Source organism: Neoarius graeffei, chromosome 5 (genome assembly GCF_027579695.1).
Source record: "Neoarius graeffei isolate fNeoGra1 chromosome 5, fNeoGra1.pri, whole genome shotgun sequence".
Taxonomy (NCBI): domain Eukaryota; kingdom Metazoa; phylum Chordata; class Actinopteri; order Siluriformes; family Ariidae; genus Neoarius; species Neoarius graeffei.
Window position 1 is genome coordinate 82,589,716 of NC_083573.1, and position 27,176 is coordinate 82,616,891.

At 40.7% G+C, this 27,176-nt stretch overlaps 1 protein-coding gene across 1 annotated transcript in view; it reads left to right on the forward strand.

The window, feature by feature from the left end:
- Window positions 1-27,176, forward strand: part of LOC132887093 (E3 ubiquitin-protein ligase HECW1) — a 179,199-nt gene that overhangs the window by 55,900 nt on the left and 96,123 nt on the right. Inside the window, exons 7-9 of the mRNA XM_060922463.1 lie at window positions 20,974-21,116; window positions 21,398-21,498; window positions 21,623-23,020. Of these exons, the coding sequence (XP_060778446.1) occupies window positions 20,974-21,116; window positions 21,398-21,498; window positions 21,623-23,020 (1,642 nt within the window). The remainder of the gene's footprint in view (window positions 1-20,973; window positions 21,117-21,397; window positions 21,499-21,622; window positions 23,021-27,176) is intronic.

Genomic DNA, 27,176 nt, shown 5'->3' on the forward strand with positions numbered 1-27,176 from the left:
GACTGTCACACTCGCTTCTTAATTTTGCACTAAAACCCAGTAGCCTTCATTATGTTTTCTTTTTTAATCTGAAAAGCGCTCTCTTATGTGCTGTCTTATATACTGCTCAGATACATATTTTTTCTGTAACATTTAATTTTGTGCTGGAAAAAAACATTTGGAAGTCTAAAATATTTTTGTACGGACTCGATAATGTAGAAATCATAAAATAGAAATCTATAACAAAGTTTGTATGAAATAAAATAGGGTGCCTAAAACTTTTGCACAGTACTAAATCTTATTTCAATTAGGTGTGAAAATTAATGACACACCCCAAATCCTTCTTTTCCTTCAAATGTGAATGTATTTGCTGGGCGGGGGGGCTTTCTTGGATTCCCTGGATCATACCTGTCTCAGCACTGTTAAGAGTTTAATTATGGTATGTGATTAGTTACATCTTAAGCAATGAAATCATTTATATTAAATTTTACACTTGCTGTAACTGGATAGTCACTGTTTAGACTTGGCTTCTCTTTTCTTATTAAATGCCAGGACTTGTATGTGGATTGAGACTTCCATGCTGTACTCCTCTAACATACTTTTCCTATTAGTTTTACTTTCGTTACTGATTAATTCATAGTACATACTTGGAAAGCTCCCTTAAAGTGAAATAACCAAACAATAAGCCAGGAGTTTAAAGAGTTAACGACCAAAATAGATTTCCAGCAGCCAGAGAGTCTTATCCATCCATGAAATATGCAACTTATATTGTTAGGCAGCCATCAGCCCATCATGAGTGTGAAATATGGCTTCATCTCAGACTCAGTGCATGGCTGATCATGCAGAAATCCCCCACAGCGTGGCATGTGATCTCGAGAATGATACTTCTCTCAGAGATAATGCAGCCATTATGAACCTTGGGAACCCTGGTGACTTGAGCCTAACCTAATGTGGACAGCCACTGGGGATTTACTCACAGTACTTTTCTAGGCAATACTGATACAGTATTTCATACTGTCCATAGCTAATGCCCAAGCAATGTTATATGTGAGGGATAATTCAAAATCCACCCCAACACTAAAGAAAGAAAGAAAGAAAGAAAGAAAGAAAGAAAGAAAGAAAGAAAGAAAGAAAGAAAGAACAACAGTAATATTGTTACTAAATAATATATGGTAATAGAGTAATACTTTCATTGTACAATTAACAGTTATTCCACAAAATCAACTTGTACATGAGCTGATAGCTGACAAGGCACATAGCGCCGAGTTGGCTATAAGCCATGTACAATGAGATTGAGTGGAATAATTGTTTTATTCTATCTACATTCGCTGGATTTTGAGAAACAGAGCATTTTTATTTTTTGCAAGTTCGATAAATAAAAACTTTGTACAAAACGTTCAACAAAATCATTTTTGCTAAGAATGTAAACAAACCGGCGAAATGACAGTAGCAACTTCTGAAAAATACTATAATAATTTTTGAAAAATAAAAAATGCAGTGGTGCTTGAAAGTTTGTGAACCCTTTAGAATTTTCTATATTTCTGCATAAATATGACCTAAAACATCATCAGATTTTCACAAAAGTCCTAAAAGTAGATAAAGAGAACCCAGTTAAACAAATGAGACAAAAATATTATACTTGGTCATTTATTTATTGAGAAAAATGATCCAATATTACATATCTGTGAGTGGCAAAAGTATGTGAACCTCTAGGATTAGCAGGTAATTTGAAGGTGAAATTAGAGTCAGGTGTTTTCAATCAATGGGATGACAATCGGGTGTGAGTGGACACCATTTTATTTAAAGAACAGGGATCTATCAAAGTCTGATCTTCACAACACATGTTTGTGGAATTGTATCATGGTATGAACAAAGGAGATTTCTGAGGACCTCAGAAAAAGCATTGTTGATGCTCATCAGGCTGGAAAAGGCTATAAAACCATCTCTAAAGAGTTTGGACTCCCCCAATCCACAGTCAGACAGATTTTGTACAAATGGAGGAAATTCAAGACTATTGTTACCCTCCCCAGGAGTGGTCCACCAACAAAGATCACTCCAAGAGCAACACGTGTAATAGTCGGCGAGGTCACAAAGGACCCCAGAGTAACTTCTAAGCAACTGAAGGCCTCTCTCATATTGACTAATGTTAATGTTCATGAATCCACCATCAGGAGAACACTGAACGACAATGGTGTGCATGGCAGGGTTGCAAGGAGAAAGCCACTGCTCTCCAAAAAGAACATTGCTGTTCGTCTGCAGTTTGCTAAAGATCACGTGGACAAGCCAGAAGGCTATTGGAAAAATGCTTTGTGGATGGATGAGACCAAAATAGAACTTCTCATCTCATCTCATCTCATTATCTCTAGCCGCTTTATCCTTCTACAGGGTCGCAGGCAAGCTGGAGCCTATCCCAGCTGACTATGGGCGAAAGGCGGGGCACACCCTGGACAAGTCGCCAGGCAAAATAGAACTTTTTGGTTTAAATGAGAAGCATTATGTTTGGAGAAAGGAAAACACTGCATTCCAATATAAGAACCTTATCCCATCTGTGAAACATGGTGGTGGTAGTATCATGGTTTGGGCCTGTTTTGCTGCATCTGGGCCAGGACGGCTTGCCATCATTGATGGAACAATGAATTCTGAATTATACCAGCGAATTCTAAAGGAAAATGACAGGACATCTGTCCATGAACTGAATCTCAAGAGAAGGTGGGTCATGCAGCAAGACAACGACCCTAAGCACACAAGTCGTTCTACCAAAGAATGGTTAAAGAAGAATAAAATTAATGTTTTGGAATGGCCAAGTCAAAGTCCTAACCTTAATCCAATTGAAATGTTGTGGAAGGACCTGAAGTGACCAGTTCATGTGAGGAAACCCACCAACATCCCAGAGTTGAAGCTATTCTGTACAGAGGAATGGGCTAAAATTCCTCCATACCGGTGTGCAGGACTGATCAACAGTTACTGGAAATGTTTAGTTGCAGTTATTGCTGCACAAGGGAGTCACACCAGATACTGAAAGCAAAGGTTCACATACTTTTGCCACTCACAGATATGTAATATTGCATCATTTTCCTCAATAAATGAATGACCAAGTATAATATTTTTATCTCATTTGTTTCACTGGGTTCTCTTTATCTACTTTTAGGACTTGTGTGAAAATCTGATGATGTTTTAGGTCATATTTATGCAGAAATATAGAAAATTCTAAAGGGTTCACAAACTTTCAAGCACCACTGTATATGTTCTTACCATCAAATACTTTCATTCCATATTTTGTTGCTTTTTTTGTATTTATTGAGGTTTTGTTTTTGAGTAGAGTTTTTATTTAATCTTCGGGTGGTTAAGCAACACGCTCTGCCATTTTATTTTTCTCTATTCACTGTATTTGAGCTGATAGCCTAGTAGTAGAGTAGCCAATCAGAGCGCACGATTGCTCATGTCCAGTGAATGTGGATAGAATAATATGTGGTTATTCTATCTACTTTTACAAGAGTAAGCTACATGAAAACTTTCAAACTCCAACATAAATTAGAGAATTAGTACATTAATTTCATAGCTACTATAATTGCTGATGATGCGTTATGGATGTGTCATAGATGCAGGCTGAAAAAAAAATCAGCCAAATGGAGATAAAATCTACAGGATATTTCACTCTGTATAATCCTCTGACATAACTGTATGGGCTAGATAAAAATAAGCCCCAACCTCGCATCTTCATACCATTCTATATTTGTTGTATATGAACATTGATGGTGCTGTTATGCTTGGTTCTACAAAAGTCCAATAATAATGTGACATGGATGCCAAAAATGAGACCTTATATTTGTCTTTTTTTTTTTTTTGTCTTTGAAAGATAGTCCTGCTAGCAGATTTCAGTTCAATTCAATTAAATTTTATTTATATAGCTCTTTTACGGTAACAGTGGACAAAGGAGCTTCGTAGAGATCTGGATATGGGTTTAGATTTAGATCTTTACCGAGCAAGAGGTGATAGTGGCCAGGACAAACTCCCTGATGACATGAGGAAGAAACCTTGAGAAAAAAAACAGACTCTAAAGGAGAGGAAGAAGTCTTTCTGTTCATGTATACAGTACAATTTAATTATTTTCTTTGCATATCCCAGCTTGTTAGGAAGTTGGGGTCAAACCGCAGGGTCAGCCATGATACAGCACCCTTGGAACAGAGAGAGTTAAAAGCCTTGCTCAAGGGCCCAACAGCGACAGCTTAATGGTACTGGGGCTTGAACCCCAAGCTTCTGATCAGTAACTTGCATTTAACAACTGAGCCACCACTGCTCTTTCTCTTCAGGCTAATAGCAGCTGCCTCTATGCAAATACTTCAAAGAAAAATGACTCTTTTTTTCTATGTACAGTACTCATGGTGGGCTGTTTCATTTCTCTTTTGTTCCTGCTCCTTTCCTGTCTCCATGTGTATATCTTCATCATTCCCTCTGCATGGGGAAAGTGTGGGGGAGGGGAAGCTATATGCTGGAATGTGGAGATTGCAGCAAAGCGTGACTGTGACACAGTTAAATGGATCTCCTCTACAGTGAAGCTATAAATTGTATTTCCTCTCTCTCACCAACGATTGATTGGACTGAGCTTGCACTCCTACATATTGCTGCATCCTCTTCTTTTCTTCCTTGCCAGCCAATCTTGTGATCAAAACCAGGAAGCACATAGGTGTTCGAATCAACCCTCTACAGTGTACGTCCTACTATCCTTATGAGGACCATACTTTAATGTAGTTTTATTTAATTAATGTGATAAAAGTAAAAGCTACACTTTTTGAAAATTCTTATTATCCTTTTTGGGACAATTTGTCCCCACCAAGGTATAAAAACATTCTTACATACGAACACACATACATACACCTTGGCAAGGTTGTTCTTGAATGATGCAATTTCTGCCACTTGCAGGTAATCCCTCCAGGTTGAATACTAATTTTATCCTCAATTCTGCAATGCTGCTTGTTCAGGGATAATATCTTCAAGTACTATTACACTAAAAATCAGAGGTTGGTGGATATTCTATAATGGTTTTCCCAAATAAAATGAAGTCAGGCTAATTATTATTAGATGGTTGGTGTTCAATGGAGAAAGGGCATATTTAGCAGTTCACACATCAAACTCTCTTGCTTCACTGTTTCATCATCCAGTTTTCAGCTGTTTTGAATAATACATTGAATACGCACAATTAGGTACAGATCTCTGCAGCATGTTTTTACCACCACCCATTTTTTCAAAAAGCCTAATTTACATACTCGCATCTTTAACATGTACACCTTAGATTCAGCACTTAAGTCACTGGGACAATGCCAATTTATGCATTGAACATTCCTGTTATTTTTATACTCCATAGTATACACCCTGGAAGGGCCACCAGGAGATTGCAGAGAACTCATACACATTCAGATTTATTCACATCAAGGGGCAATTTAGCAGAGCCAAGTAACTAACCAGCATGCTTTAGAAAGATAGAAAGAAACAGGAGAAGTTGGAGGAAAACTGGAGAACTTGGAGCAAAAAAGGATAATTTGGAGGAAACCCAGTGTCCTGGGCTAGGGTAACCCCAAATCAGGAGAAAAGTAATAAAGACAGTGGCACTGAGCTCCATCTGGCAGTGGTGACAAGTACAAAGACAACAAACACTCAGAAGATGTTTATAAAACCAACTAACATGAAGTAAGTGCACTTTCTTACACAAACTATTTACACCAACTGCAATTACAACTATCCCTAGGCTCCCCCTAGGGATATGGAGGACAGCTGTGAGGCAGCAGTGCTATCTGCTGCACCACCAAGCTGCCATAAAACATATAATCTTTAGATTTTGTGTTACAGCTTTCATTTGGCTGAGAGGCAAGGATAAATACAGTGCAGATGGAGTCAGTGCTCAGCAAAGTGAGAATTATAATGGTAGCATTTGTTAAACACTGTTTATTCATCAGGTTGTGAAGGAACTGGACCCAGTCCCAGCTGATTTCAGGTGAGAGGCAGGGTACACCCTGGGCAGGTTACCAATCTATCACAGAGACAAACAACCATTCACACTCACATTCACACCTATGGGCAATGTAGAGAAGCCAGTTGACTTAATCTCCATGTTTTTGGACTGTGGGAGGAAACCGGAGCACTCAGAGGAAACCCACACAGGGATGGAAAAAATGCAAACTCCACAGAGAACGGCCTCAGTCGGAGGAAACAGCAGAACTTGGGGAACAGCAAGAAGGCAATCAGGTTCAAACCCAGAGGCGACAGTGCTAACCACTGCACAACTGTGCCAGTCTAAATAGTCCTCATAATCTGCAAATGTTTTTGATCTTCAGTTTTTTCTTGCTGTATGTATCTCTTCACATAAAACCAAACACTGAGTAAAATTTAAAGCAGGCCTTAAAACTGAATGCTAATGTTTATTGTTGACACTAATATGAGGGGGGAAATGATATCACCACTCAAAAACCTCTAGAAAAAATGTCCTCCTACATTCACAGGTAACTCTATATGATGAGGACTGTGCTACACTGTTTGGTCTGGTGAATGACAACATTCTGCAGAAAATATAGCCACATTTCAAAGAATCCCACATATATTACTCTATCTTCTGGAAAAGCGTAATTGGATCTGAGTATATAATAAGCAGATGAGATGAGATGAGAGGTTGATTCTCAGCAACAAATCCATTTATGTCTTCCCTTTTAATGGCCCAACCCAGCACTTTCTTTAGATCCTCTCGAGATAAAGTGAGAGGTGAGTGCTATGACCCAACACTGATTAGTTTTCCTGGAAGCATTAGAAAACCCCTATTTAGTTTTGGTTGTTTAATTGCTGGTAGTCACGATTATGCAATTTTTGGCAAATAGCTATCTTGCCCATTTTTGACATGTATAGCTTATGTATGGAGCTCTATAAGTTCTTAGAATATTTAGAAACCTTAAAGTTTCTGTGGTTGTCCCTCAGTGAGAACTTTTAAATGTTTTTCACTATATAGCCAAAAGTATGTGGACACCTGGCCTTCATGCTTCAAGTTTGTTCCTTCCCCAAACTTTCACCACAAAGTTGGAAGCAGATAGTTTTCTAGAATGTCTTTGTATGCTGTAGCCAGTGTTGTAGTCAAGTCACTAAACCTCGAGTCTAAGTCCAGTCTTGTGTCTCCAGTGTTCAAGTCTGAGTCAAGTCCAAGTCATTAAAGAAAATTGAGTCAAGTCCGAGTCGAGTCCACTATTGATCTGAGTTGAGTCCGAGTCGAGTCCAAAAACAAGACTCCAACTGCACCATTTGACGGTGGCTGTTGTGAAACTCTTCCTGTTACTGTGTTGGACTAACATTACTGCTTGACTGACCCATTTTAGTTAATAGACTAAGGTGGGGTTTACATTAGACCGTATCAGCGGATCATCAGATTAACGTTTTTAAAACGATTAGTGTGCACACAGCAACGCCAATACACGATTCGCGTGCACACAGCAACGCCAATACACGGATACGCTCGGCTCCGCAGGCATCCTGCACTCCAAATCACTCCGCCCTGAACAGCGAGTGCCCTCTAGAGGGTGCGCACTCCGGCCCTGCGCAGCTCACAGAGCGCACGAGTGGAGTGCATGAGCAGTGATTTGGGACTGAGCCGCTGTGTGTGTGATCTCAGTGCATATCGGGCATGCACGTCACTTACCACTTGCAAGTGGAAGGATGGCAAGCCTAAAGACAATCATAACTACACAATGGGCAGTATTTGCATCAGTATTTGCAGTATTTTCATACTTTTATACTCTTTAATGAAAGGTGATACAAGGCGGAAGTCCGCGCCGTTTTTCAGCAGTCGCGTCACATGACCAACGCCAGCGAGTCAGGAAGGTGGATGCCACAGTGACGTTGTCCAATGACGACGCCAGCTAGAGCTCAGCACAGCGTATCCGCGTATCCGCATATTCTCAATGTTTACACAGCACCGGACCAGACACGATCTGGATTGAATACGTGGACCCTGGCGGATTCCCGTTTCCCGGCGTTTCCAGGTGTTTTAATGTAAACGGACAGTGCATCCGCGAAGAAAACGAGACAGATACGGTCTAATGTAAACTTGGCCTAAGATAAAAAACTTGTTCATCGGTCAGCAAGCCCCGCTATCAACAGAGCAAATAACATGAGAGAGTGTTAACACTAGCTAGTTCATCAGTCAGCAAGCAAGCCCTGCTATCAACAGAGCAATGAACATAGTGTATCACTTACGTATTTCTCTGCATGTCGTCTTGCCAAATGACTACTGAAGTTCGAGGTTGTCCCCGTCATTTCCTCAATAGTTCTTCTACATATGGAACAATAGCAGTGCATTTTTTCCCACTGCATGAAAAGTCTGTATAAGCAAAGCAGGCAATCCTAGGGGCATTCTATCCAGGCATTTTAGTGCCGTTAAGTTTGGTTTGTTCCTAAACATGACATATGAACAGGTCAATGTGCATTCTCTTGCACAAAATTAGTACAAAAATTAATGTAGATATATCTTATGCCAAATTATTATGGCGTGTTACAAAAAATAAAGGAAAAATCAGAGTCCTCGTCTCCAATTTCCGAGTCTGAATGCAGTTAATGTATGAGTCTGAGTCCGACTCATCACTACTCAAGTCCAAGTCAAGTCACGAGTCCTTAAAATTAGGGCACCAGTCAGACTCGAGTCTGAGTCCTGGACTCAAGTACTACAAGCCTGGCCAAATGCATTAAGTTTACCTTTCACTGGAACAAAGAAGCCCAAATGTGTCCCAGCATGACAGTGCCCCTGTGCACAAAATGAGATCCATGAAGACATGGTTTGCCAAGGTTGGTGGGGAAAAACTCAAGTGCACTGCACAGAGCCCTGACCTCAAACTCACTGCACACCTTTGGGATGAACTGGAATGACCGCTACAGCTCTGCATCAGGTCCAGCATCAACTGCCAATCTCTTGCACTCTTATGGCTAAATGGACAAATCCCCACAGCCACGTTCCAAAATCTAGTTGAAAGCCTTCCCAGAAGAGTGGAGGCTCTTCTCATCATCTCTAGCCAGTTTATCCTGTTCTACAGGGTTGCAGGAGCCTATCCCAGCTGAGTATGGGCGAGAGGCGGGGTACACCCTGGACAAGTCGCCAGGTCATCACAGGGCTGACACATAGACACAGACAACCATTCACACTCACACCTATGGTCAATTTAGAGTCATCAGTTAACCTAACCTGCATATCCTTGGACTGTGGGGGAAACCGGAGCACCTGGAGGAAACCCACACGGACACAGGGAGAACATGTAAACTCCACACAGAAAGGCCTTCGCCGGCCACGGGGCTCGAACCCGGACCTTCTTGCTGTGAGACAACAGCGCTAACCACTACACCACCGTGCCGCCCGAGTGGAGGCTCTTGTGCAGACAATTCAATATTAATGTCCATGGTTTGGGGATGTGATGTTCATTACTCAGGTGTCCACATACTTTTGGCCATATCACAAATGTATGTAGACCTCTACAACAAAGTGTCACAGAGTGTGCTATTCAGGAAGGATTTCAACTAAAACCTTTTTTGGAAGTTAGGAAGAATAAATTATTCAATAAACAATTAAGTATCTCTTGAAGAACCTAGTTTTCTCAGGGGTTAGAATTTGTTAGAAGTAGAGGACATAAGGGTTGCAGACACTATTAGAACAAGTTGCTTAAAAACTTTGCTTTTTAATCTCCTAAAACAGGTCACACTGATTGTTAGTAGCCTGACTGTACAGTTTCCAGGAGCAATATGCTGGTTCATTGGATCCATTTGATTTCCCTGTGTGCACCTTAGTCTGCTCCCTGAGCATTATGCAGCATTAGTGGAAACAGTTATGTTATTAGTATCCATGCATTTACTTAATCTGATTTATATAATAAGTGATTTTATACCACAGTGCTGCTGACTTCTCAATTCTGATTGGCTTTCTATAACGGTGGCTCTGACAGTAGTTATAGCTGCAAGGCAGATCACAGATTTAGAATAACGCACTCATTCTTAGACTATTGTTTCTACAGTAAGAACATACAGTACACAAGGACTTGTATGGTAGAAGCTCCACTATACATAAATGGATCAAAAAAAATTATGGAATTATTGATATGTTGACGTTTTCTGTAAGGAGACATTTACTTGGTATTTTTCAAACAAGTCTCCAGTGTCAGTGCCTTATAACATACAGAGAAAAATCTATACATTTTCTTCAGCATGGAGGGCTTTGTGGTTTTTGAGTAACATGACAAGCTGCAAAAAAAAAAGGGGGGGGACATTCAGGAAGATTAACTGTAACTGCAAATGGCTAAAAATTATAATAATAATAATAATAATAATAATAATAATAATAATAATAATTTGTAACATGCAGTTTTAGGAAATAATCAATTTCTCCTCTTGCCTTGGGCTGCATCATACCACATTTGTCATTATTTTCCCATTTTTCATGGGACGTCATGCCCCATTTTCCATCATAATTTTAGTAAGTATGGTACAATATGTCACAATACGTATTGTATACGTAGTTCTTATAGTTCATAATTCCTGCAGGGTTAAACAATAAAACTTTACAGAACATTAGCAAGTTATCAAGCATCAAGTTAGACAGTTTAACTAGCACCATAGAAAAAAAATTCCTGCTAATATTGAAGCGGACAAAATATTTATTTTATATTTATCAGTTGTAAAATTTGATTGGCTGATTGCAGTTGAAGCCATTTTAAAATGCTGAATATACAGTATCCACACCTGTCATCACATATACAGTATCACAAATATTAATCTTTATTCTATCCACATTCACTGGATATGAGCAATCGCACACTGATTGGCTACTCTACTACTAGGCTGTCAGCTCATCTACTGTGAGAAGAGAAAAGCAAAATGGCGGCGTGTTGCTGACCCAACCGAGGATGAATTAAAAACTCTACTTGAAAACAAAAGCCCCTAAAATAGAAAAAAGCAAGAAAATATGGAATAAATGTATTTGATGGTAAGAACGTATCTTTTTTATTTTTCAAGAATTATTATTATAGCATTTTTCACAAATTGCTACTGTCATTTTGCCAGTTTGTTTACATTCTAAGCGGAAATGATTTTGTTGGACTTTTTGTTGAAAGTTTTTATTAATCGAATTTGCAAAAAATAAAAATGCTCTGTTCCTCAAAATCCAGTGAATGTGAAACACTTATTCTGCTCAACTGTTAAGTATTAATGTTCATTTACAGAATATGCTTACTATTAACAGACTATATGATTATAGTAGAACAGTTGTTTGCTTATTGAACATTGGATATTATTCTTGTTTGTTGTAATTTGATAAAAGCAATAAGCTTTATTGTTTTATTAATGTATCTTTATAACATTGGCTAATGTGCCTTGTTGGTTGACATTAAGTCAGTTAGCTCACACTCGGCATTGCTCTCAAACATGAGCAACATGGAGATTACAACCCCAGTTGCAAAAATGTTGGCATTGTCTCATCTCATCTCATCTCATCTCATTATCTGTAGCCGCTTTATCCTGTTCTACAGGGTCGCAGGCAAGCTGGAGCCTATCCCAGCTGACTACGGGCGAAAGGCGGGGTACACCCTGGACAAGTCGCCAGGTCATCACAGGGCTGACATGTTGGCATTGTCTCATCTCATCTCATCTCATTATCTGTAGCCGCTTTATCCTTCTACAGGGTTGCAGGCAAGCTGGAGCCTATCCCAGCTGACTACAGGCGAAAGGCAGGGTACACCCTGGACAAGTCGCCAGGTCATCACAGGGCTGACATGTTGGCATTGTGTAAAACATAAATAAAAACAGAATGTGATGATTTGCATATCATGGAAGCCCTATATTTTATCGAAATTAGTACAAAGACAACATATCAAATGTTGAAACAATTAAAATATATATATATATATACTCATTTTGAATTTAGTGCCAGCAGCACGTTTCAAAAAAGGTTTCCAGGGTCAACAAAAGACTGGAAAAATTGTGCAATGTAAGGTGGGGGGACTAATTAAATTAATTGGCAACAGGTCATTAACATGATTGGGTATAAAAAGAGTATCCCAGAGAGGCTGACTCTCTCAGAAGTAAAGATGGGGAGGAGTTCACCACTCTGTGAAAGACTGCATGAGCAAACAGTGCAACAATTTAAGCATAACGTTCCTCAATGTAAAATTGCAAAGAATTTGGGGATCACATCATCTATAGTACATAATAATATTATTAAAATAATCAGAGAATCTGGAGAAATCTCTGTATGCAAGGGACAAGGCCGAAAAGTAACATTGTATGCTTGTGATCTTCGGGCCCTCAGGCAACACTGCATTAAAAACAGACACCATTCTGTAGTGGAAATGGCTGCATGGGTTTAGGAACACTTCCAAAAACTATTGTCTTTGGACATAGTTCATCACTGCATCCATAAATGCAAGTTAAAACCATATATAAACAATATTCCAAAACATAGCTGCCTTTTCTAGGCCCAAAGTCACTTACAATGGACTGAGGTGAAGTGAAAACTGTCCTGTGGTCTGACAAATCAAAATTTGGAATTCTTTTTGGAAATCATGGACGCCACGTCCTCCGGGCTAAAGAGGAGAGGGACCATCCGGCTTATCAGCACACAATTCAAAAGCTAGCATCTGTGATGGTATGAGGGTGCATTTGTGCACATGGGATCCCTTAGCAAAAAGAAGTTTATTCAAGTGTACTATGAGTATACTTATTTTTTACTAAAACTGCAGAAGTATACTTGAAGTTGACTTTTTATAAACTATATTTTATATACTTAAGAATAGTATAGTGAAGTATACTTGGCTTATACTGAAAAGTATAAATAAAAGTCTAAGACTAAGTACATTAATACTAAGACTTATACTTTAATACTAAAACGTATACTTTAGTATACTTTTCACGTTTTTCTGCCACAAAGTACTAATACTTAGTATATCTTGCTCCAAGTGCATAATAAGGTCAAGTCATTGACTCATGCTTAACATTTAATTTATATATTAATATAATATAATGCTGGAGTTTAAAACTTTACAGTATATAGTATGTGTGCTCAATTGCATTATCTTTATGTACCTTAAAATCATACACAAAAACAGAAAAACTTTTGACTTGACTTTATTGATCAATTTCTCCAGTAAGGAAGGACTTGATTTCATAGGTCTTTATTTTTGAAATGTTTGAAAATATATCAAACTTGTTTTCAACATTCTGTCTTGTGATTTTGTAAATGCATCACACTCTTGTGTACATACAGTATGAGTAAACTTTAAGAATACATTAAGGAGTATATTTCCAGTATATAAATAGTAAGCTACAAGTAATATGCCAAGCAAACTTAAAGTATAACAAGTAAACTAGTGAAATAACCAACATTTATAACAGTATACTTAAAGTATACAATAATAAACTAAAAATAGGGACTTGAAGTATGTAACCAAGGGGTGTTGGGGCTCAGTCAACTAAAGCGCCATACCATAAATCTGGGGACCTGGGTTCGATTCCAACCCAAGGTAATCTCCTGATCCCTCTCCTGCTCATTTCCTGTCTCTACACTGTCCTATCCATTAAAGGTGAAAAAAGCCCAAAAGAAGCATATCGATAAGTGTACTTGTGGTATACTTTAAGCATGCAAGAGGGATATACCTAGTATATAGATGAGTGTACTTGTTGTATACTTTAAAGTGTACTTTTGCAAACTTAAAATGAACTTTAAAGTATACTTTTATAAACTTGAAATGTTCCAATTTAGTCCGAAAAAGTATTAAATTTGTATACTTTCTAGTACACTAAAAGTACATGGTCTGTAGTATACTTGCTATACTTATACTCATACTGAAGCATACTTAATAAAATGAACTTTAAGTATACTACTTTTTGCTAAGGGATGGGTAGCTTGTACATCTGAGAAGGCATCATTAATTCTGAATGTTATATACAGGTTGTGGAGCAATATGCTGCCATCCAGACAGCATCTTTTTCAGGGAAAGCCATGATAATTTCAGCAAAACAATGCCAAACCGCTTTCTGCACATATTAAAACTGCATGGCTCCATAGTAAAAGAGTCCGGGTGCTAAACTGACCTGCCTGCAGTCCAAACTTGTCTCCCATATAAAACATTTGGCGTATTATGAAGCACAAAATATGACAAAGGAGACCCCGAGCTGTTAAGCAACTGAAATTGTATATCAGGCAAGAATGGGACAACATTTCTCTTTCAGAACTATAGCAATTGGTCTTCTCAGTTCCCAAATGTTTACAGAGTGTTGTTGAAAGCAGAGGTAATACAACACATGCCCCTGTCCCAACTTTTTTGAAATGTGTTTTGGCATCAAATTCAAAATGAGTATATATTTTTAGAAAACAATCAAAAGTTATCTGTTTCAACATTTTTTTAAAAATGAAATATAGGGATTCCATGAGTTGCAAATCATCACATTCTGTTTTTATTTACATTTTACACAGCGTCCCAACTTTTTTGGAATTGGGGTTGTAAAAGCGCCACATGAGAACCCACCTCCGCACCACGGCCTTAAGCAGGGGCTTGTACAACCTAATGGATGAGCCAGCACTGCTTTCCAACACATTACAGCAGTTTCTTTCTGGTTAATTGTTAGAGGAATATCAGCAGCTATCAACTTGTATTTCTTTTACTGCTGTTCGTTAGAGCGCATCATTATTGCAGCTTTCAACATGGCCCCAGGGTGAAAGAATGCAGCATTTCATGAGAGATCGTTACATTCCCCTTCTGCTAAAAATGTCTCAGGATCTATAATAAATGGTAACACTATCTGGATGACCTCCAGTTTTTTAAGCATTGATTAGGAATTATTGTGACAGCCTGAGGCTAGCCTGACATAATGTCTAGCTGTCGTGCCCTGGTGAGGAATGTGAGAACCATTAAGAAGCCCTGTGTTGCTTTGTTGAGACTGATTTCAGTTAGCACACACAACTTTTTCCCCCTCAACATCAGTTTTACAAGACTCATTCTTCTTCCATATATTTAAATATTTAAAGTGCAGTGTTAATTTTTAAATATAGAAAGGCAGAGTTACATACCTATGAGTGTTTGGGAGAAATGAATGGTCTTAATTAGGAAACACTGTGGATTTTCCTGCATTTGCTGGGCTAAACAGCAGGGGAAAAAGAAGTCATTTTCATTTAAAAGTGAACATAATGGAAGATAAAGCTGCAGGGGGCTAATAGGTGACTGCTGTGTGATTATTGCCTTTAGATGCACATATTACATTTTCACCTCAGCTGAATGCAGAAAATGTGAGAAGAAAGCAAAGCACTTGATATGATGTGCTTTATACTAAAGACGCTGCTTTCAGCAAGGAGTTTCTCATGCTGACTTCAGTAGAAATATTATAAAAGTTTCCAAGAGTAAATTGCCTGTTAGTCAGCTGAAATCTTGTAGTGTGCTGCTCTGAGATGACTCTTTTTTTTCCATGAAAGGATGTGGCTTCTTCTCAGAACTATATGAAATTATATTGCTTAACCTGCAGTTAAATTAAACCGAATGCTCAGGCTACATTTCATCATCTCCAAACAGCAGTGTGGCATGATGTGTCCTACACCTCACAAAGCAAAATTCTCCATATGTCCTTGGAATTTGGACTGAGTTCAGGTTTATTTCTCAGACTTGGCTAAGGCAATGCAATTTAAAGAGGCTTATTCAGCATGCAGGCACTGCTGCTTGGCTCGACGTCTTAAGCACTAATAATAGCTCCAGGGACACACAGGTTCTGGGTTTTGCTGTCCTTCATCTGTGCAGGAAAGTAGGAGCTGATGAGAGTAATTGTCATGGGTCATAACAAGCCCACTACCAACCTGTTTGATTTCAGGTAATGAAACTGAGCCATATGGAGGGAGGCATGCATATTCTCTGAAGTCTCTCTCTAGGTTTCTCTTCCATTCAACCGCAGCACTTCATTAAACACTTACCACTTAATAAAACGCATTATCATGCTTGTGAACGGTAGTCCAGAAATTTATGACCCATTTTAATCCAGTGTTCCTTTTTTTAATGTGATGCCACTTCTACTTAGCCACAAAGAAATCCACCACATCCTGGACAGACAGAAATTGGGTAAGAGCAGAGTGGTTTGATATTTCACTTGTATGCATATCATGATATGCAAATATAGATGTGTTCTTTCTCTGTAGCTGAATTGTGGTTCAGTGGCAAGTGTCACCATTCTTCTAATCAGTAATATTTAGGAAGCCTTGTCTGCTGCTGTATTAGCTGGAAAGCAGTTTTCACAGATAATCAAAAGTGTTCATTATTATAGCTGTCTTTATTCAGGTTACTTTAAAATAATATAAAGGTTTATTGTTTGTTTTTGTTTTATTTATTTATTTAGAATGCAGAACTGTTCAGGAAAAAGACACCACCACAAAACCCAACATGGTATTCAAAATGTGTTCAGGGTAGCATCCACATACAAAAATAGCAGTGCTTAGAATTACTGTTTATTTGTGACTGCTTATACCTACATGACCAAAAGTATGTGGACATCTGACTTTCACATCCATCCATTATCTGTAGCTGCTTATCCTGTTCTACAGGGTCGCAGGAGCCTATCCCAGCTGACTATGAGCGAGAGGCGGGGTACACCTTGGACAAGTCGCCAGGTCATCATAGGGCTGACACATAGACAAACAACCATTCACACCTACGGTCAATTTAGAACCACCAATTAGCCTAACCTGCATGTCTTTGGACTGTGGGGGAAACCGGAGCACCCGGAGGAAACCCACGCAGATACAGGGAGAACATGCAAACTCCACACAGAAAGGCCCTCACCGACCGCTGGGCTCGAACCCAGGGCCTTCTTGCTGTGAGGCGACAGTGCTAACCACTACACCACTGTGACGCCCGACTTTCACATCCATATGTGTTTTTCCCAAAACTGTTGCGACAAAGTTGGAAGCATGCAATTGTATCAGATGTTTTTGTATACTTTAGCATTACAACTTCCCTTCACTGGAACTAAGAGGTCCAAACATGTCTCAGCATGACAGTGCCCCTGTGTACAAAGTGAGATCTATAAAGACATGGTTTGCCAAGGCTGGAGTGGAAGCACTCAAGTGGCCTCTACAGAGCCCTTAACTCAACCCCAATAAACACCTCTGGGATGAATTTGTATGACAAGGTGCACACTAGGCATCCAGCATCGGTGCCCAATCTCTTACACTCTTGTGGCTAAATCAACAAATCCCCACAGCCATGTTCTAAATTCTAGTGGTAAAGACAAACTGTGGTCAACCTTCCCAGAGGAGTGGATGCTGTTATAGCAGCAACAGGGAGCAACTTGATATTAGTACCCATGGTTTTGGAATGGGGGCTACACGGTGGTGTAGTGGTTAGCACTGTCGCCTCACAGTAAGAAGGTCCTGGGTTTGAGCCCAGTGGCCGGCGAGGGCCTTTCTGTTACCCCTTTTCCACCAAATCAGTTCCAAGGCTGGTTTGGGGCCGGTGCTGGTTCACAACTCGTTCAACTTGCGAGCCAGCTGAGAACCAGTTTCCTTTTCCATAGCTCAGGGTGCTAAGGGGAGCCACATCATTACATCGCTGTATACGTCAGTTACGTTGCTGTATACGTCAGTTACGTTGCTGTATACGTCAGTTACATCGCTGCGTTTGCATAAACTTTGACACGAACATCGAAGCAACAACAACACGGAGAAGAAGAAGCAGCAACAACAACAACAATAATGGATGACTTCACGTTTGTACAGCTGCTGCTTCTCGTCTCAAGACCTTTCGCGGTCTTGCTATTGTTGTTGGTCTTAACAACTCCCCCCCGCTGACGTAAGCGGTTCTTTCCTCTGGCCCAGCAAAGAGTTGGTGCTAGCCTGGAACCGTTTTTTCTGGCCCCAGAGCCAGTTTTTTGTCAGTGGAAACAGAAAACCCGGTTCCAAACTAAGCACTGGCCCCGAACCAGCCCTGGAACTGCTTTGGTGGAAAAGGGACATGTGTGGAGTTTGCATGTTCTTCCTGTGTTTGCATGGGTTTCCTCTGGGTGCTCTGGTCCAAAGACGTGCAGGTTAGGCTAATTGGTGGCTCTAAATTGACCGTAGGTGTGAATGTGAATGGTTGTTTGTCTGTGTGTCAGCCCTGCGATGACCTGGCGACTTGTCCAGGGTGTACCCCGCCTCTCACCCATAGTCAGCTGGGATAGGCTCCAGCTTGCCTGTGACCCTGTAGGACAGGATAAGCAGCTAGAGATAATGGATGGGTTTTGGAATGGGATTTTCAATACTTGGGTGTCAACATACTTTTGGCCATGTGGTATATGTCAAACTCTGTATAGAAGTGTTATAGTCCTGGGTATGACTTTAAACTGCAACTGGTGGTGAGTCTCAGGTCTGGGAGGACTTGAGTGTTGGGGAAAGTTGAGTTACCCCTTAATCACCATTGCTCCCAGGTCCACTCTGACCCGGAGTGGTAGCACCTGTGGGTTCCAGGTTAAATAGTACATCACCAAGAAGGCGCTGGCAGCAGGGCACTTTTCGGTGCAATGTGGCAGATGAACCCAACAGGGTCAATGGCACACCACCAGATGGCATGTGGAAGAGCCACTCAAATAGCCAATGGATGGCATCACTCGGCAAGTTAGTTCTCACTGTGGGACAACTTCCATACCCATCGGGTCTGTGGCACTTTTGTGCACCACTTGGCATCAGGTCTGGAGGTCCAGAGAGACAACACGGTGGGGGCACAACATTGTTTGTCTTACCTTACTGTGCAAGGTGCTTCATTAGGAGAGGAGAATAGTATGTGAAAGCTCATGAGGCCAGATATTCTATGGTGGCTTGGCTGGGCCATTCGTGCCTCCAGTGCGGATGACTCTGTCGCTCTGGTGTGGGCCTTGAGGCCCATCTGCATTTCTGTGCATCCTAATGAAGCAGTCATCATCGCTAGCAATGGATGATAACGATATGTAGAACTCTACCTTTAGGCCACATAGTGTATCAGCAAAGGTGTTACCAAAATCACACCATGCTGAAGTGAGTTGGGTTTTGTTATATCTCATCTGTATTAACCCCTTGATCACAGGTGTTGAATTTGAACAAAATGGCCTGATGTGGGATCAGGTGTAGCTCCTGCTTGATTGGGATTAAAACTAGCATCCACAGAAGCCCTTTGCTGATACATTTTGTCACTGTACATTCTGTGACAGTGACAGAATGCTCCTTCCCAAGTGCAGGACTAACAGACTTAAAAACTCCTTTGTCCCTCATGCCATCAGACTGTACAACTCCTCTCTGGGGGGGAGGAGGGGTAACAGGAGGACTGGGAGGAGCATTAGCCTAGCTTGACAAAAAGCAATACTGGACAATGTGCAGTATAAATGTGCAATACCTCTTCTGCTGGACTTTTTTCATATCTTTTTTTAATATATTTGTATATGTAAATACTTAATTTATCTAGAAGTTTTCTAAATACTTAATTTATCTAGAAGTTATCTCTTTTGTTCTATCCTCTGTTTATCCTGTAATGATGCTGCTAGAATTTTAATTTCCCTGAGGGAACCCTCCCAAAGGGATCAATAAAGTTCTAATCTAATCTAATCTTTTGGTACCCCTGCCCTGGGCAATGCGTCTGGTAAAAGCCACTCTCCATCCATCCACCCATCTTCGATACCACTTATCCATCAGGCTTGTGGGGGAAGCTGGAGCCAATCCCAGCTAAGATGGGGTACACCCTAGGCAGGTCACCAGTCTATCACAGGGCTAACCCAGAAATGACCAACCATTCACACTCACATTCACACCTTTAATTTAGTGTAGCCAGTTGACCTAACCCATATATCTTTGGGAGGAAACCAGAGCACGCGGGGGAAACGCATGCGGGCATGGGAAGAACATGCAGTCTGCACAGAAAGGCCCCCGTTGGCTGCGAGTTTCAAATACAGAACCTTCTTGCTGTGAGGCAACAGTGGTAACCACTGCAACATCATGCTGCAAGCAAGTAAATATAAAAAAAAGAGGGAAATATAGGACCTTAAAGGTAGACGGCCTTTCGATTTCATAAAATCGGTGAAATTTAGTTCCCTCTCAAATTTAGTCATTGTGATATATTTTGATTTCTGTAATATCTTACAAAATATCAGGCTATTCTGTGGTTGGGAAGTTATTTAATTTGAGGGGCTTCCCTAGTAATAATGTGCATGAAATTACTTGCTTCGTGCAATCAGGCAGACAGAGGAAGTCCGAGTGTGTATGCGCAGGTTTACCGTCTTCTTCTTCTTTTGGGTTTTACGGCAGCTGGCACCCAGTGTTGCATTGCTGCCATCTACAGGTTTACCTTGACCATGCACTGACAGTTACATCATTCTGTTGCTAAATGAACAGCTGATCACACCAAGGTGCTTGCTGACTGCTGATATTTATTAGTTTGGTCCTGCATTTCCTTTCCTTTGCAACATAACATTTTTTTTTCTTCTCACTTTACGTTACTGTAGTCGGTCTTTCACATTTCAGTCGTACACTCACGCCCTCCATTTTTCTCTCCTGTTTCAAGTTTGTATCCCACAATGCCTTGCGTGAATGGGGAAAGTCCACCACGTGATACACGATGTGTAGTATCTTGAATTGGGTCATGGTGATGCAGGAAAAATAGCATCAGGAAAAATAGCCACATGGCCCTAAATTCATTAATTGTTCTGTTTAAAAAAAAACAACTAATAAAATTGGAACCCTGTGATTCAAATTCAGCAGCTTTCAGTCCACTAAGCAAAAATAATTGGGTGTCAGAGAAAATTCTTTTTATGACCTACACTTGAAAAATCTGAAAGGCCGTCTACCTTTAATATCCATCTATTATCTTTACCACTTATCAGTCAGGGTTGCAGGGAAGCTGGAGCCAATCCCAGCTAACTTCAGGCGTGGGGTACACCCTGGACAGGTTTGGGCCTTCACATATTTTTCAAAAGTACATGATAGAATTTTGTTTTGCTCTATTTTTGCAGAGATTTAACTTTGTCTCTTTGCCCACGGATGTTTTGGAGATTGAGGTGAAAGACAAATTTGCCAAGAGTAGGCCCATCATCAAACGCTTTTTGGGCAAGTTGTCTGTGCCTGTGCAACGGCTACTGGAGAAGCATGCTATTGGGTATGTGTAATGCAGTAAATAACATGGTCACCAAATTATTCTTTCCTTTGAGTGCTTTTAAAATGGTGTTTTTTCGTACATACACAATTTTTATATAATGCCATAAATTTGCAAAATGTGTTTGTATTTTTATATTTTGTAGATGACGATAGAAATGTTATTCCATTTTCAATTCCATATTCCTTTTTATCTCTTCAGATAGTTTCCTTTTCTTAGTGCCTTATATGTCAGGAATAGTAATAATTGTGTGTGTGTGTGTGTGTGTGTGTGTGTGTCAACAGAGACCGTGTGATTAGCTATGCTCTAGGCCGCAGGCTGCCAACAGATCATGTCAGTGGACAGCTACAATTTCGCTTTGAGATAACATCTTCTATTCATCCAGGTCTCCACTGTTTTATTCTATCAAATCGTTTTATGTATACGGTAATACTGGTTACTATGCATAAAAGCTGTTTGGGAATAGGCTTCTCAATTTTAGTGACAAATTGTCCTGATCTTTCTTGCAGATGATGAGGAGGTATCCATTAATGCAGATGATGCTGTGACCCCTGACCAGCAGGAAGCAGAAGAGCTGAATATTGACCCACCAGTAGCTGCAGACTTTGATGCAAAAGATGAAGATCTAAATGAGCTGAATGAGAATATATCTCTGGCTGTAGAGACACAGAATGCTTTGCCCCTATCTTCTTCTACTAAACCTAGTTCCCCTGCTCATATTGTGTGTAGCACAGAGGAATCAGAGGAGGCTGGAAATTTAGAGGAGACACCAAAGGATGAAGAGAACGGATCATTGGAGGATTTTTCATGCACAGATCAACTCCCTGAACATCAGGTGCAGAGCCCTGAGGAACCAGCTGAGGAGCTGGAAGTGGTGCATCATGATGGGGATGCAGAAGTTATAGAGGATATTGTGGAAGCTCATGGAGTTGATACTGCAGACGAAATCACCATAAGAGATGAGGAGGTGGATGAAGAAGCTATTAGAATAAGGACAGTTGAAGATACCACAGAATTGGAAGGAGCTACAGGCTCAGAGCAGACAGAAGTAAGAGAGGAGGGCAAGAGTGAGAGTGCAGAACCATGTTCTCCAAGGACAACATGTATGATGAAACGAAAGGCCATGAAACGCCGGCCCTGCTCACTGCCTGTCTCTGAACTTGAGACAGTCATCGCCTCATCTTGCACAGAACCCGAGACACCACGATCGCACTACATCCGTATACACCATCTCCTGCACAGCCTTCCCTCTGCCCAGCATGGCTCCTGCAGCCAAGACAATGGGGAGACATTCGATCCAGACTCTTCTGAGGATGTCAGCCTGAAACCTGCACAGAATGAAAAGGAGGTGGCTGATGAGAACGAGGAAGGGTCAAGCGAGACTCGGTCTCCATCAGTAGTCCCTGAATGTCTTGGACCATGCTGTCGGAGGATTCTGCCTCTGAGCCTCTCTATCGAACGCCTGTCTGAGCTCAACCAACTCTTGGAGGGCGAGACTTGCTCACGTCTGGAGAGTGAGGATGGAGAAACTGAAAGTGGTGGGGGAAGCCAACGGGCTCACAGAGAGAGTGAGTGTGAACTGTGTGACACCTCCTGCTACAGCACCTCCTGCTACAGCACATCCTGTTACAGCACATCCTGTTACAGCAACTCAGGCCACGAGGGACGAAACCGGTTCTGCAGCCACACACGTCTGTCATCTGTGGACAGCACACGTCTGTCAGAGAGCACCGTATTTTCTTCACAGGAGGAAGAAGAGGAAAACAGCGCCTTTGAGTCAGTAACAGATTCAGGACAGAGCCCAGAGACAAGGGAGTTGGGAGACATTTCCACCCAGTGGATGGAGGAGCAAAATGAGGGCGGGGACTCTCACTCTCCAGTAGCTGGACCCAGTGATGGGTCACCAGGTGAGGAAGAAACGTACCTTTCTTGTTAAAAAAATGTGGCTGTGTTTTACAAGGATTCAAATTGACATTTCTGCAGTCTGTTGGTTTTCACACCATTAAAATATCTGCCGATAACAATTGACCACACACATGACTTGTACCCTCCTTTTCTCAGTAGGTCACCAATATAGTAACACCAATATAATGCCAAAAGGAGATAAAAGCAATAATCCTTGAAAGCAGCATTACCACAACATTTCAGGGAAAGTTTATTCTCCTTGACTACTAGTTTGTCCCAAATATATTGGATCCTACAGATTTTTATCCAGTAATGATCTGTCCTACCAGGTAGGGGAAAGGGTTAGAGCCAGTCTTCATCATCCTGCTTTGCTTCTAGACCATTTGGGGCTCAAGTGCTCTGCTGACAAGCACAGTGGTTGGTAGATAGCATATTGTCTGACTTCTTCATGACTCATCCACAAATGCTGTTTGAGTCCTGTGAGTTTGCCAACATGTCTGGTTGGGATTTATGTACTGTGATAACTCACACTCTGGTTGGATATTGGAGACAGTGATGTAGTGTGGTAGTGTGATGCCAAGTCAGCTGATTTTTACAGGAAATGTTGATCTATACTCTCTTTAGACCTTTTTCCATTAAAATAGTTGAACTAGGAGTTAAATATTTCCTGGGATAATCTCTAAGCCACTGAACTTCTCTAGTGCGATATGATTTTAATAGACTATATACTCGGTGGCCATTTTATCAGGCACACTAAACATGTACAACCCCGATTCCAAAAAAAAAAAATTGGGACACTGTGTAAAGTGTAAATAAAAACAGAATGCGATAATTTGCAAATCATGGAAACCCTATATTTCATTGAAAATAGTACAAATACAACATATCAAATGTTGAAACTGAGAAATTTTATTGTTTTTGAAAAATATATGCTCATTTTGAATTTGATGTCAGCAACACATTTCAAAAAAAGTTGGGACAGGGGCATGTTTACCACTGTGTTGCATCACCTCTACATTTAACAACACTCTGTAAATGTTTGGGAACTGAGGAGACCAATTGCTGTAGTTTTGAAAGAGAAATGTTGTCCCATTCTTGCCTGATATACAGTTTCAGTTGCTCAACAGTTCGGGGTCACCTTTGTTGTATTTTGCACTTTATAATGTGCCAAATGTTTTAAATGGGAGACAGGTCTGAATTGTAGGCAGGCCAATTTAGCACCCGGACTCTTTGACTACGGAGCCATGCAGTTTTAATATGTGCAGAAAGTGGTTTGGCATTGTCTTCCTGAAAGAAGGAAGGCCTTCCCTGAAAAAGATTTTGTCTGGATGGCAGTATGTTACTCTGAAACGTGTATATATCATTCAGCATTAATGATGCTCCCCGTTGGATTGCAACCTTGTCATGGTCGAGGAGCTTGTGTGTCTCAGTGACCCCTAGCGCTATGCCAGCAGGAGATTTATCTCCTGGTAGGGCCCCCCATGCTGGACAGGCCAAAGGATAGAGGCGAGACGAATCCCGATTCCAAAAAAGTTGAGACAAAGAACAAATTGTAAATAAAAACGGAATGCAATAATTTACAAATCTAAAAAACTGATATTGTATTCACAATAGAACATAGACAACATATCAAATGTTGAAAGTGAGACATTTTGAAATTTCATGCCAAGTATTGGCTCATTTGAAATTTCATGACAGCAACACATCTCAAAAAAGTTGGGACAGGGGCAATAAGAGTCTGGAAAAGTTAAAGGTACAAAAAAGGAACAGCTGGAGGACCAAATTGCAACTCATTAGGTCAACTGGCAATAGGTCATTAACATGACTGGGTATAAAAAGAGCATCTTGGAGTGGCAGGGGCTCTCAGAAGTAAAGATGGGAAGAGGATCACCAATCCCCCTAATTCTGCGCTGACAAATAGTGAAGCAATATCAGAAAGTAGTTCAACAGTGTAAAATTGCATCTCTGTGCGTAAGGGTCAAGGCCGGAAAACCATACTGGGTGCCCGTGATCTTCGGGCCCTTAGACGGCACTGCATCACATACAGGCATGCTTCTGTATTGGAAATCACAAAATGGGCTCAGGAATATTTCCAGAGAACATTATCTGTGAACACAATTCACTGTGCCATCCGCCGTTGCCAGCTAAAACTCTATAGTTCAAAGAAGAAGCCGTATCTAAACATGATCCAGAAGCGCAGACGTCTTCTCTGGGCCAAGGCTCATTTAAAATGGATTGTGGCAAAGTAGAAAACTGTTCTGTGGTCAGATGCATCAAAATTTGAAGTTCTTTATGGAAATCAGGGACGCCGTGTCATTTGGACTAAAGAGGAGAAGGACGACCCAAGTTGTTATCAGCGCTCAGTTCAGAAGCCTGCATCTCTGATGGTACGGGGTTCCATTAGTGCGTGTGGCATGGGCAGCTTACACATCTGGAAAGACACCATCAATGCTGAAACGTATATCCAGGTTCTAGAGCAACATACAGTGGTGCTTGAAAGTTTGTGAACCCTTTAGAATTTTCTATATTTCTGCATAAATATGACCTAAAACATCATCAGATTTTCACAGAATTTCTAAAAGTAGATAAAGAGAACCCAGTTAAACAAATGAGACAACAATATTATACTTGGTCATTTATTTATTGAGGAAAAGTATCTGATATTACATGTCTGTGAGTGGCAAAAGTATGTGAACCTCTAGGATTAGCAGTTAATTTGAAGGTGAAATTAGAGTCAGGTGTTTTCAATCAATGGGATGACTATCAGGTGTGAGTGGGCACCCTGTTTTATTTAAAGAACAGGGATCTATCAAAGTCTGATCTTCACAACACATGTTTGTGGAAGTGTATCATGGCACGAACAAAGGAGATTTCTGAGGACTTCAGAAAAAGTGTTGTTGATGCTCATCAGGCTGGAAAAGGTTACAAAACCATCTCTAAAGAGTTTGGACTCCACCAATCCACAGTCAGACAGATTGTGTACAAATGGAGGAAATTCAAGACCATTGTTACCCTCGCCAGGAGTGGTCGGCCAACAAAGATCACTCCAAGAGCAAGGCGTGTAATAGTCGGCGAGGTCACAAAGGACCCCAGAGTAACTTCTAAGCAACTGAAGGCCTCTCTCACATTGGCTAATGTTAATGGTCATGAGTCCACCATCAGGAGAACACTGAACAACAATGGTGTGCATGGCAGGGTTGCAAGAAGAAAGCCACTGCTCTCCAAAAATAACATTGCTGCTCGTCTGCAGTTTGGTAAAGCTCATGTGGACAAGCCAGAAGGTTATTGGAAAAATGTTTTGTGGACGGATGAGACCAAAATAGAACTTTTTAGTTTAAATGAGAAGCATTATGTTTGGAGAAAGGAAAACACTGCATTCCAGCATAAGAACCTTATCCCATCTGTGAAACATGGTGGTGGTAGTATCATGGTTTGGGCCTGTTTTGCTGCATCTGGGCCAGGACAGCTTGCCATCATTGATGGAACAATGAATTCTGAATTATACCAGCGAATTCTAAAGGAAAATGTCAGGACATCTGTCCATGAACTGAATCTCAAGAGAAGGTGCGTCATGCAGCAGGGCAACGACCCTAAGCACACAAGTCGTTCTACCAAAGAATGGTTAAAGAAGAATAAAGTTAATGTTTTGGAATGGCCAAGTCAAAGTCCTGACCTTAATCCAATAGAAATGTTGTGGAAGGACCTGAAGCCAGCAGTTCATGTGAGGAAACCCACCAGCATCCCAGAGTTGAAGCTGTTCTGTACGGAGGAATGGGCTAAAATTCCTCCAAGCCGGTGTGCAGGACTGATCAACAGTTACCACAAACGTTTAGTTGCAGTTATTGCTGCATAAGGGGGTCACACCAGATACTGAAAGCAAAGGTTCACATACTTTTGCCACTCACAGATATGTAATATTGGATCATTTTCCTCAATAAATAAATGACCAAGTATAATATTTTTGTCTGATTTGTTTAACTGGGTTCTCTTTATCTACTTTTAGGACTTGTGTGAAAATCTGATGATGTTTTAGGTCATATTTATGCAGAAATATAGAAAATTCTAAAGGGTTCACAAACTTTCAAGCACCACTGTATGCTCCCATCCAGACGACGGCTCTGTCAGGGAAGACCTTGCATTTTCCAACATGACAATGCC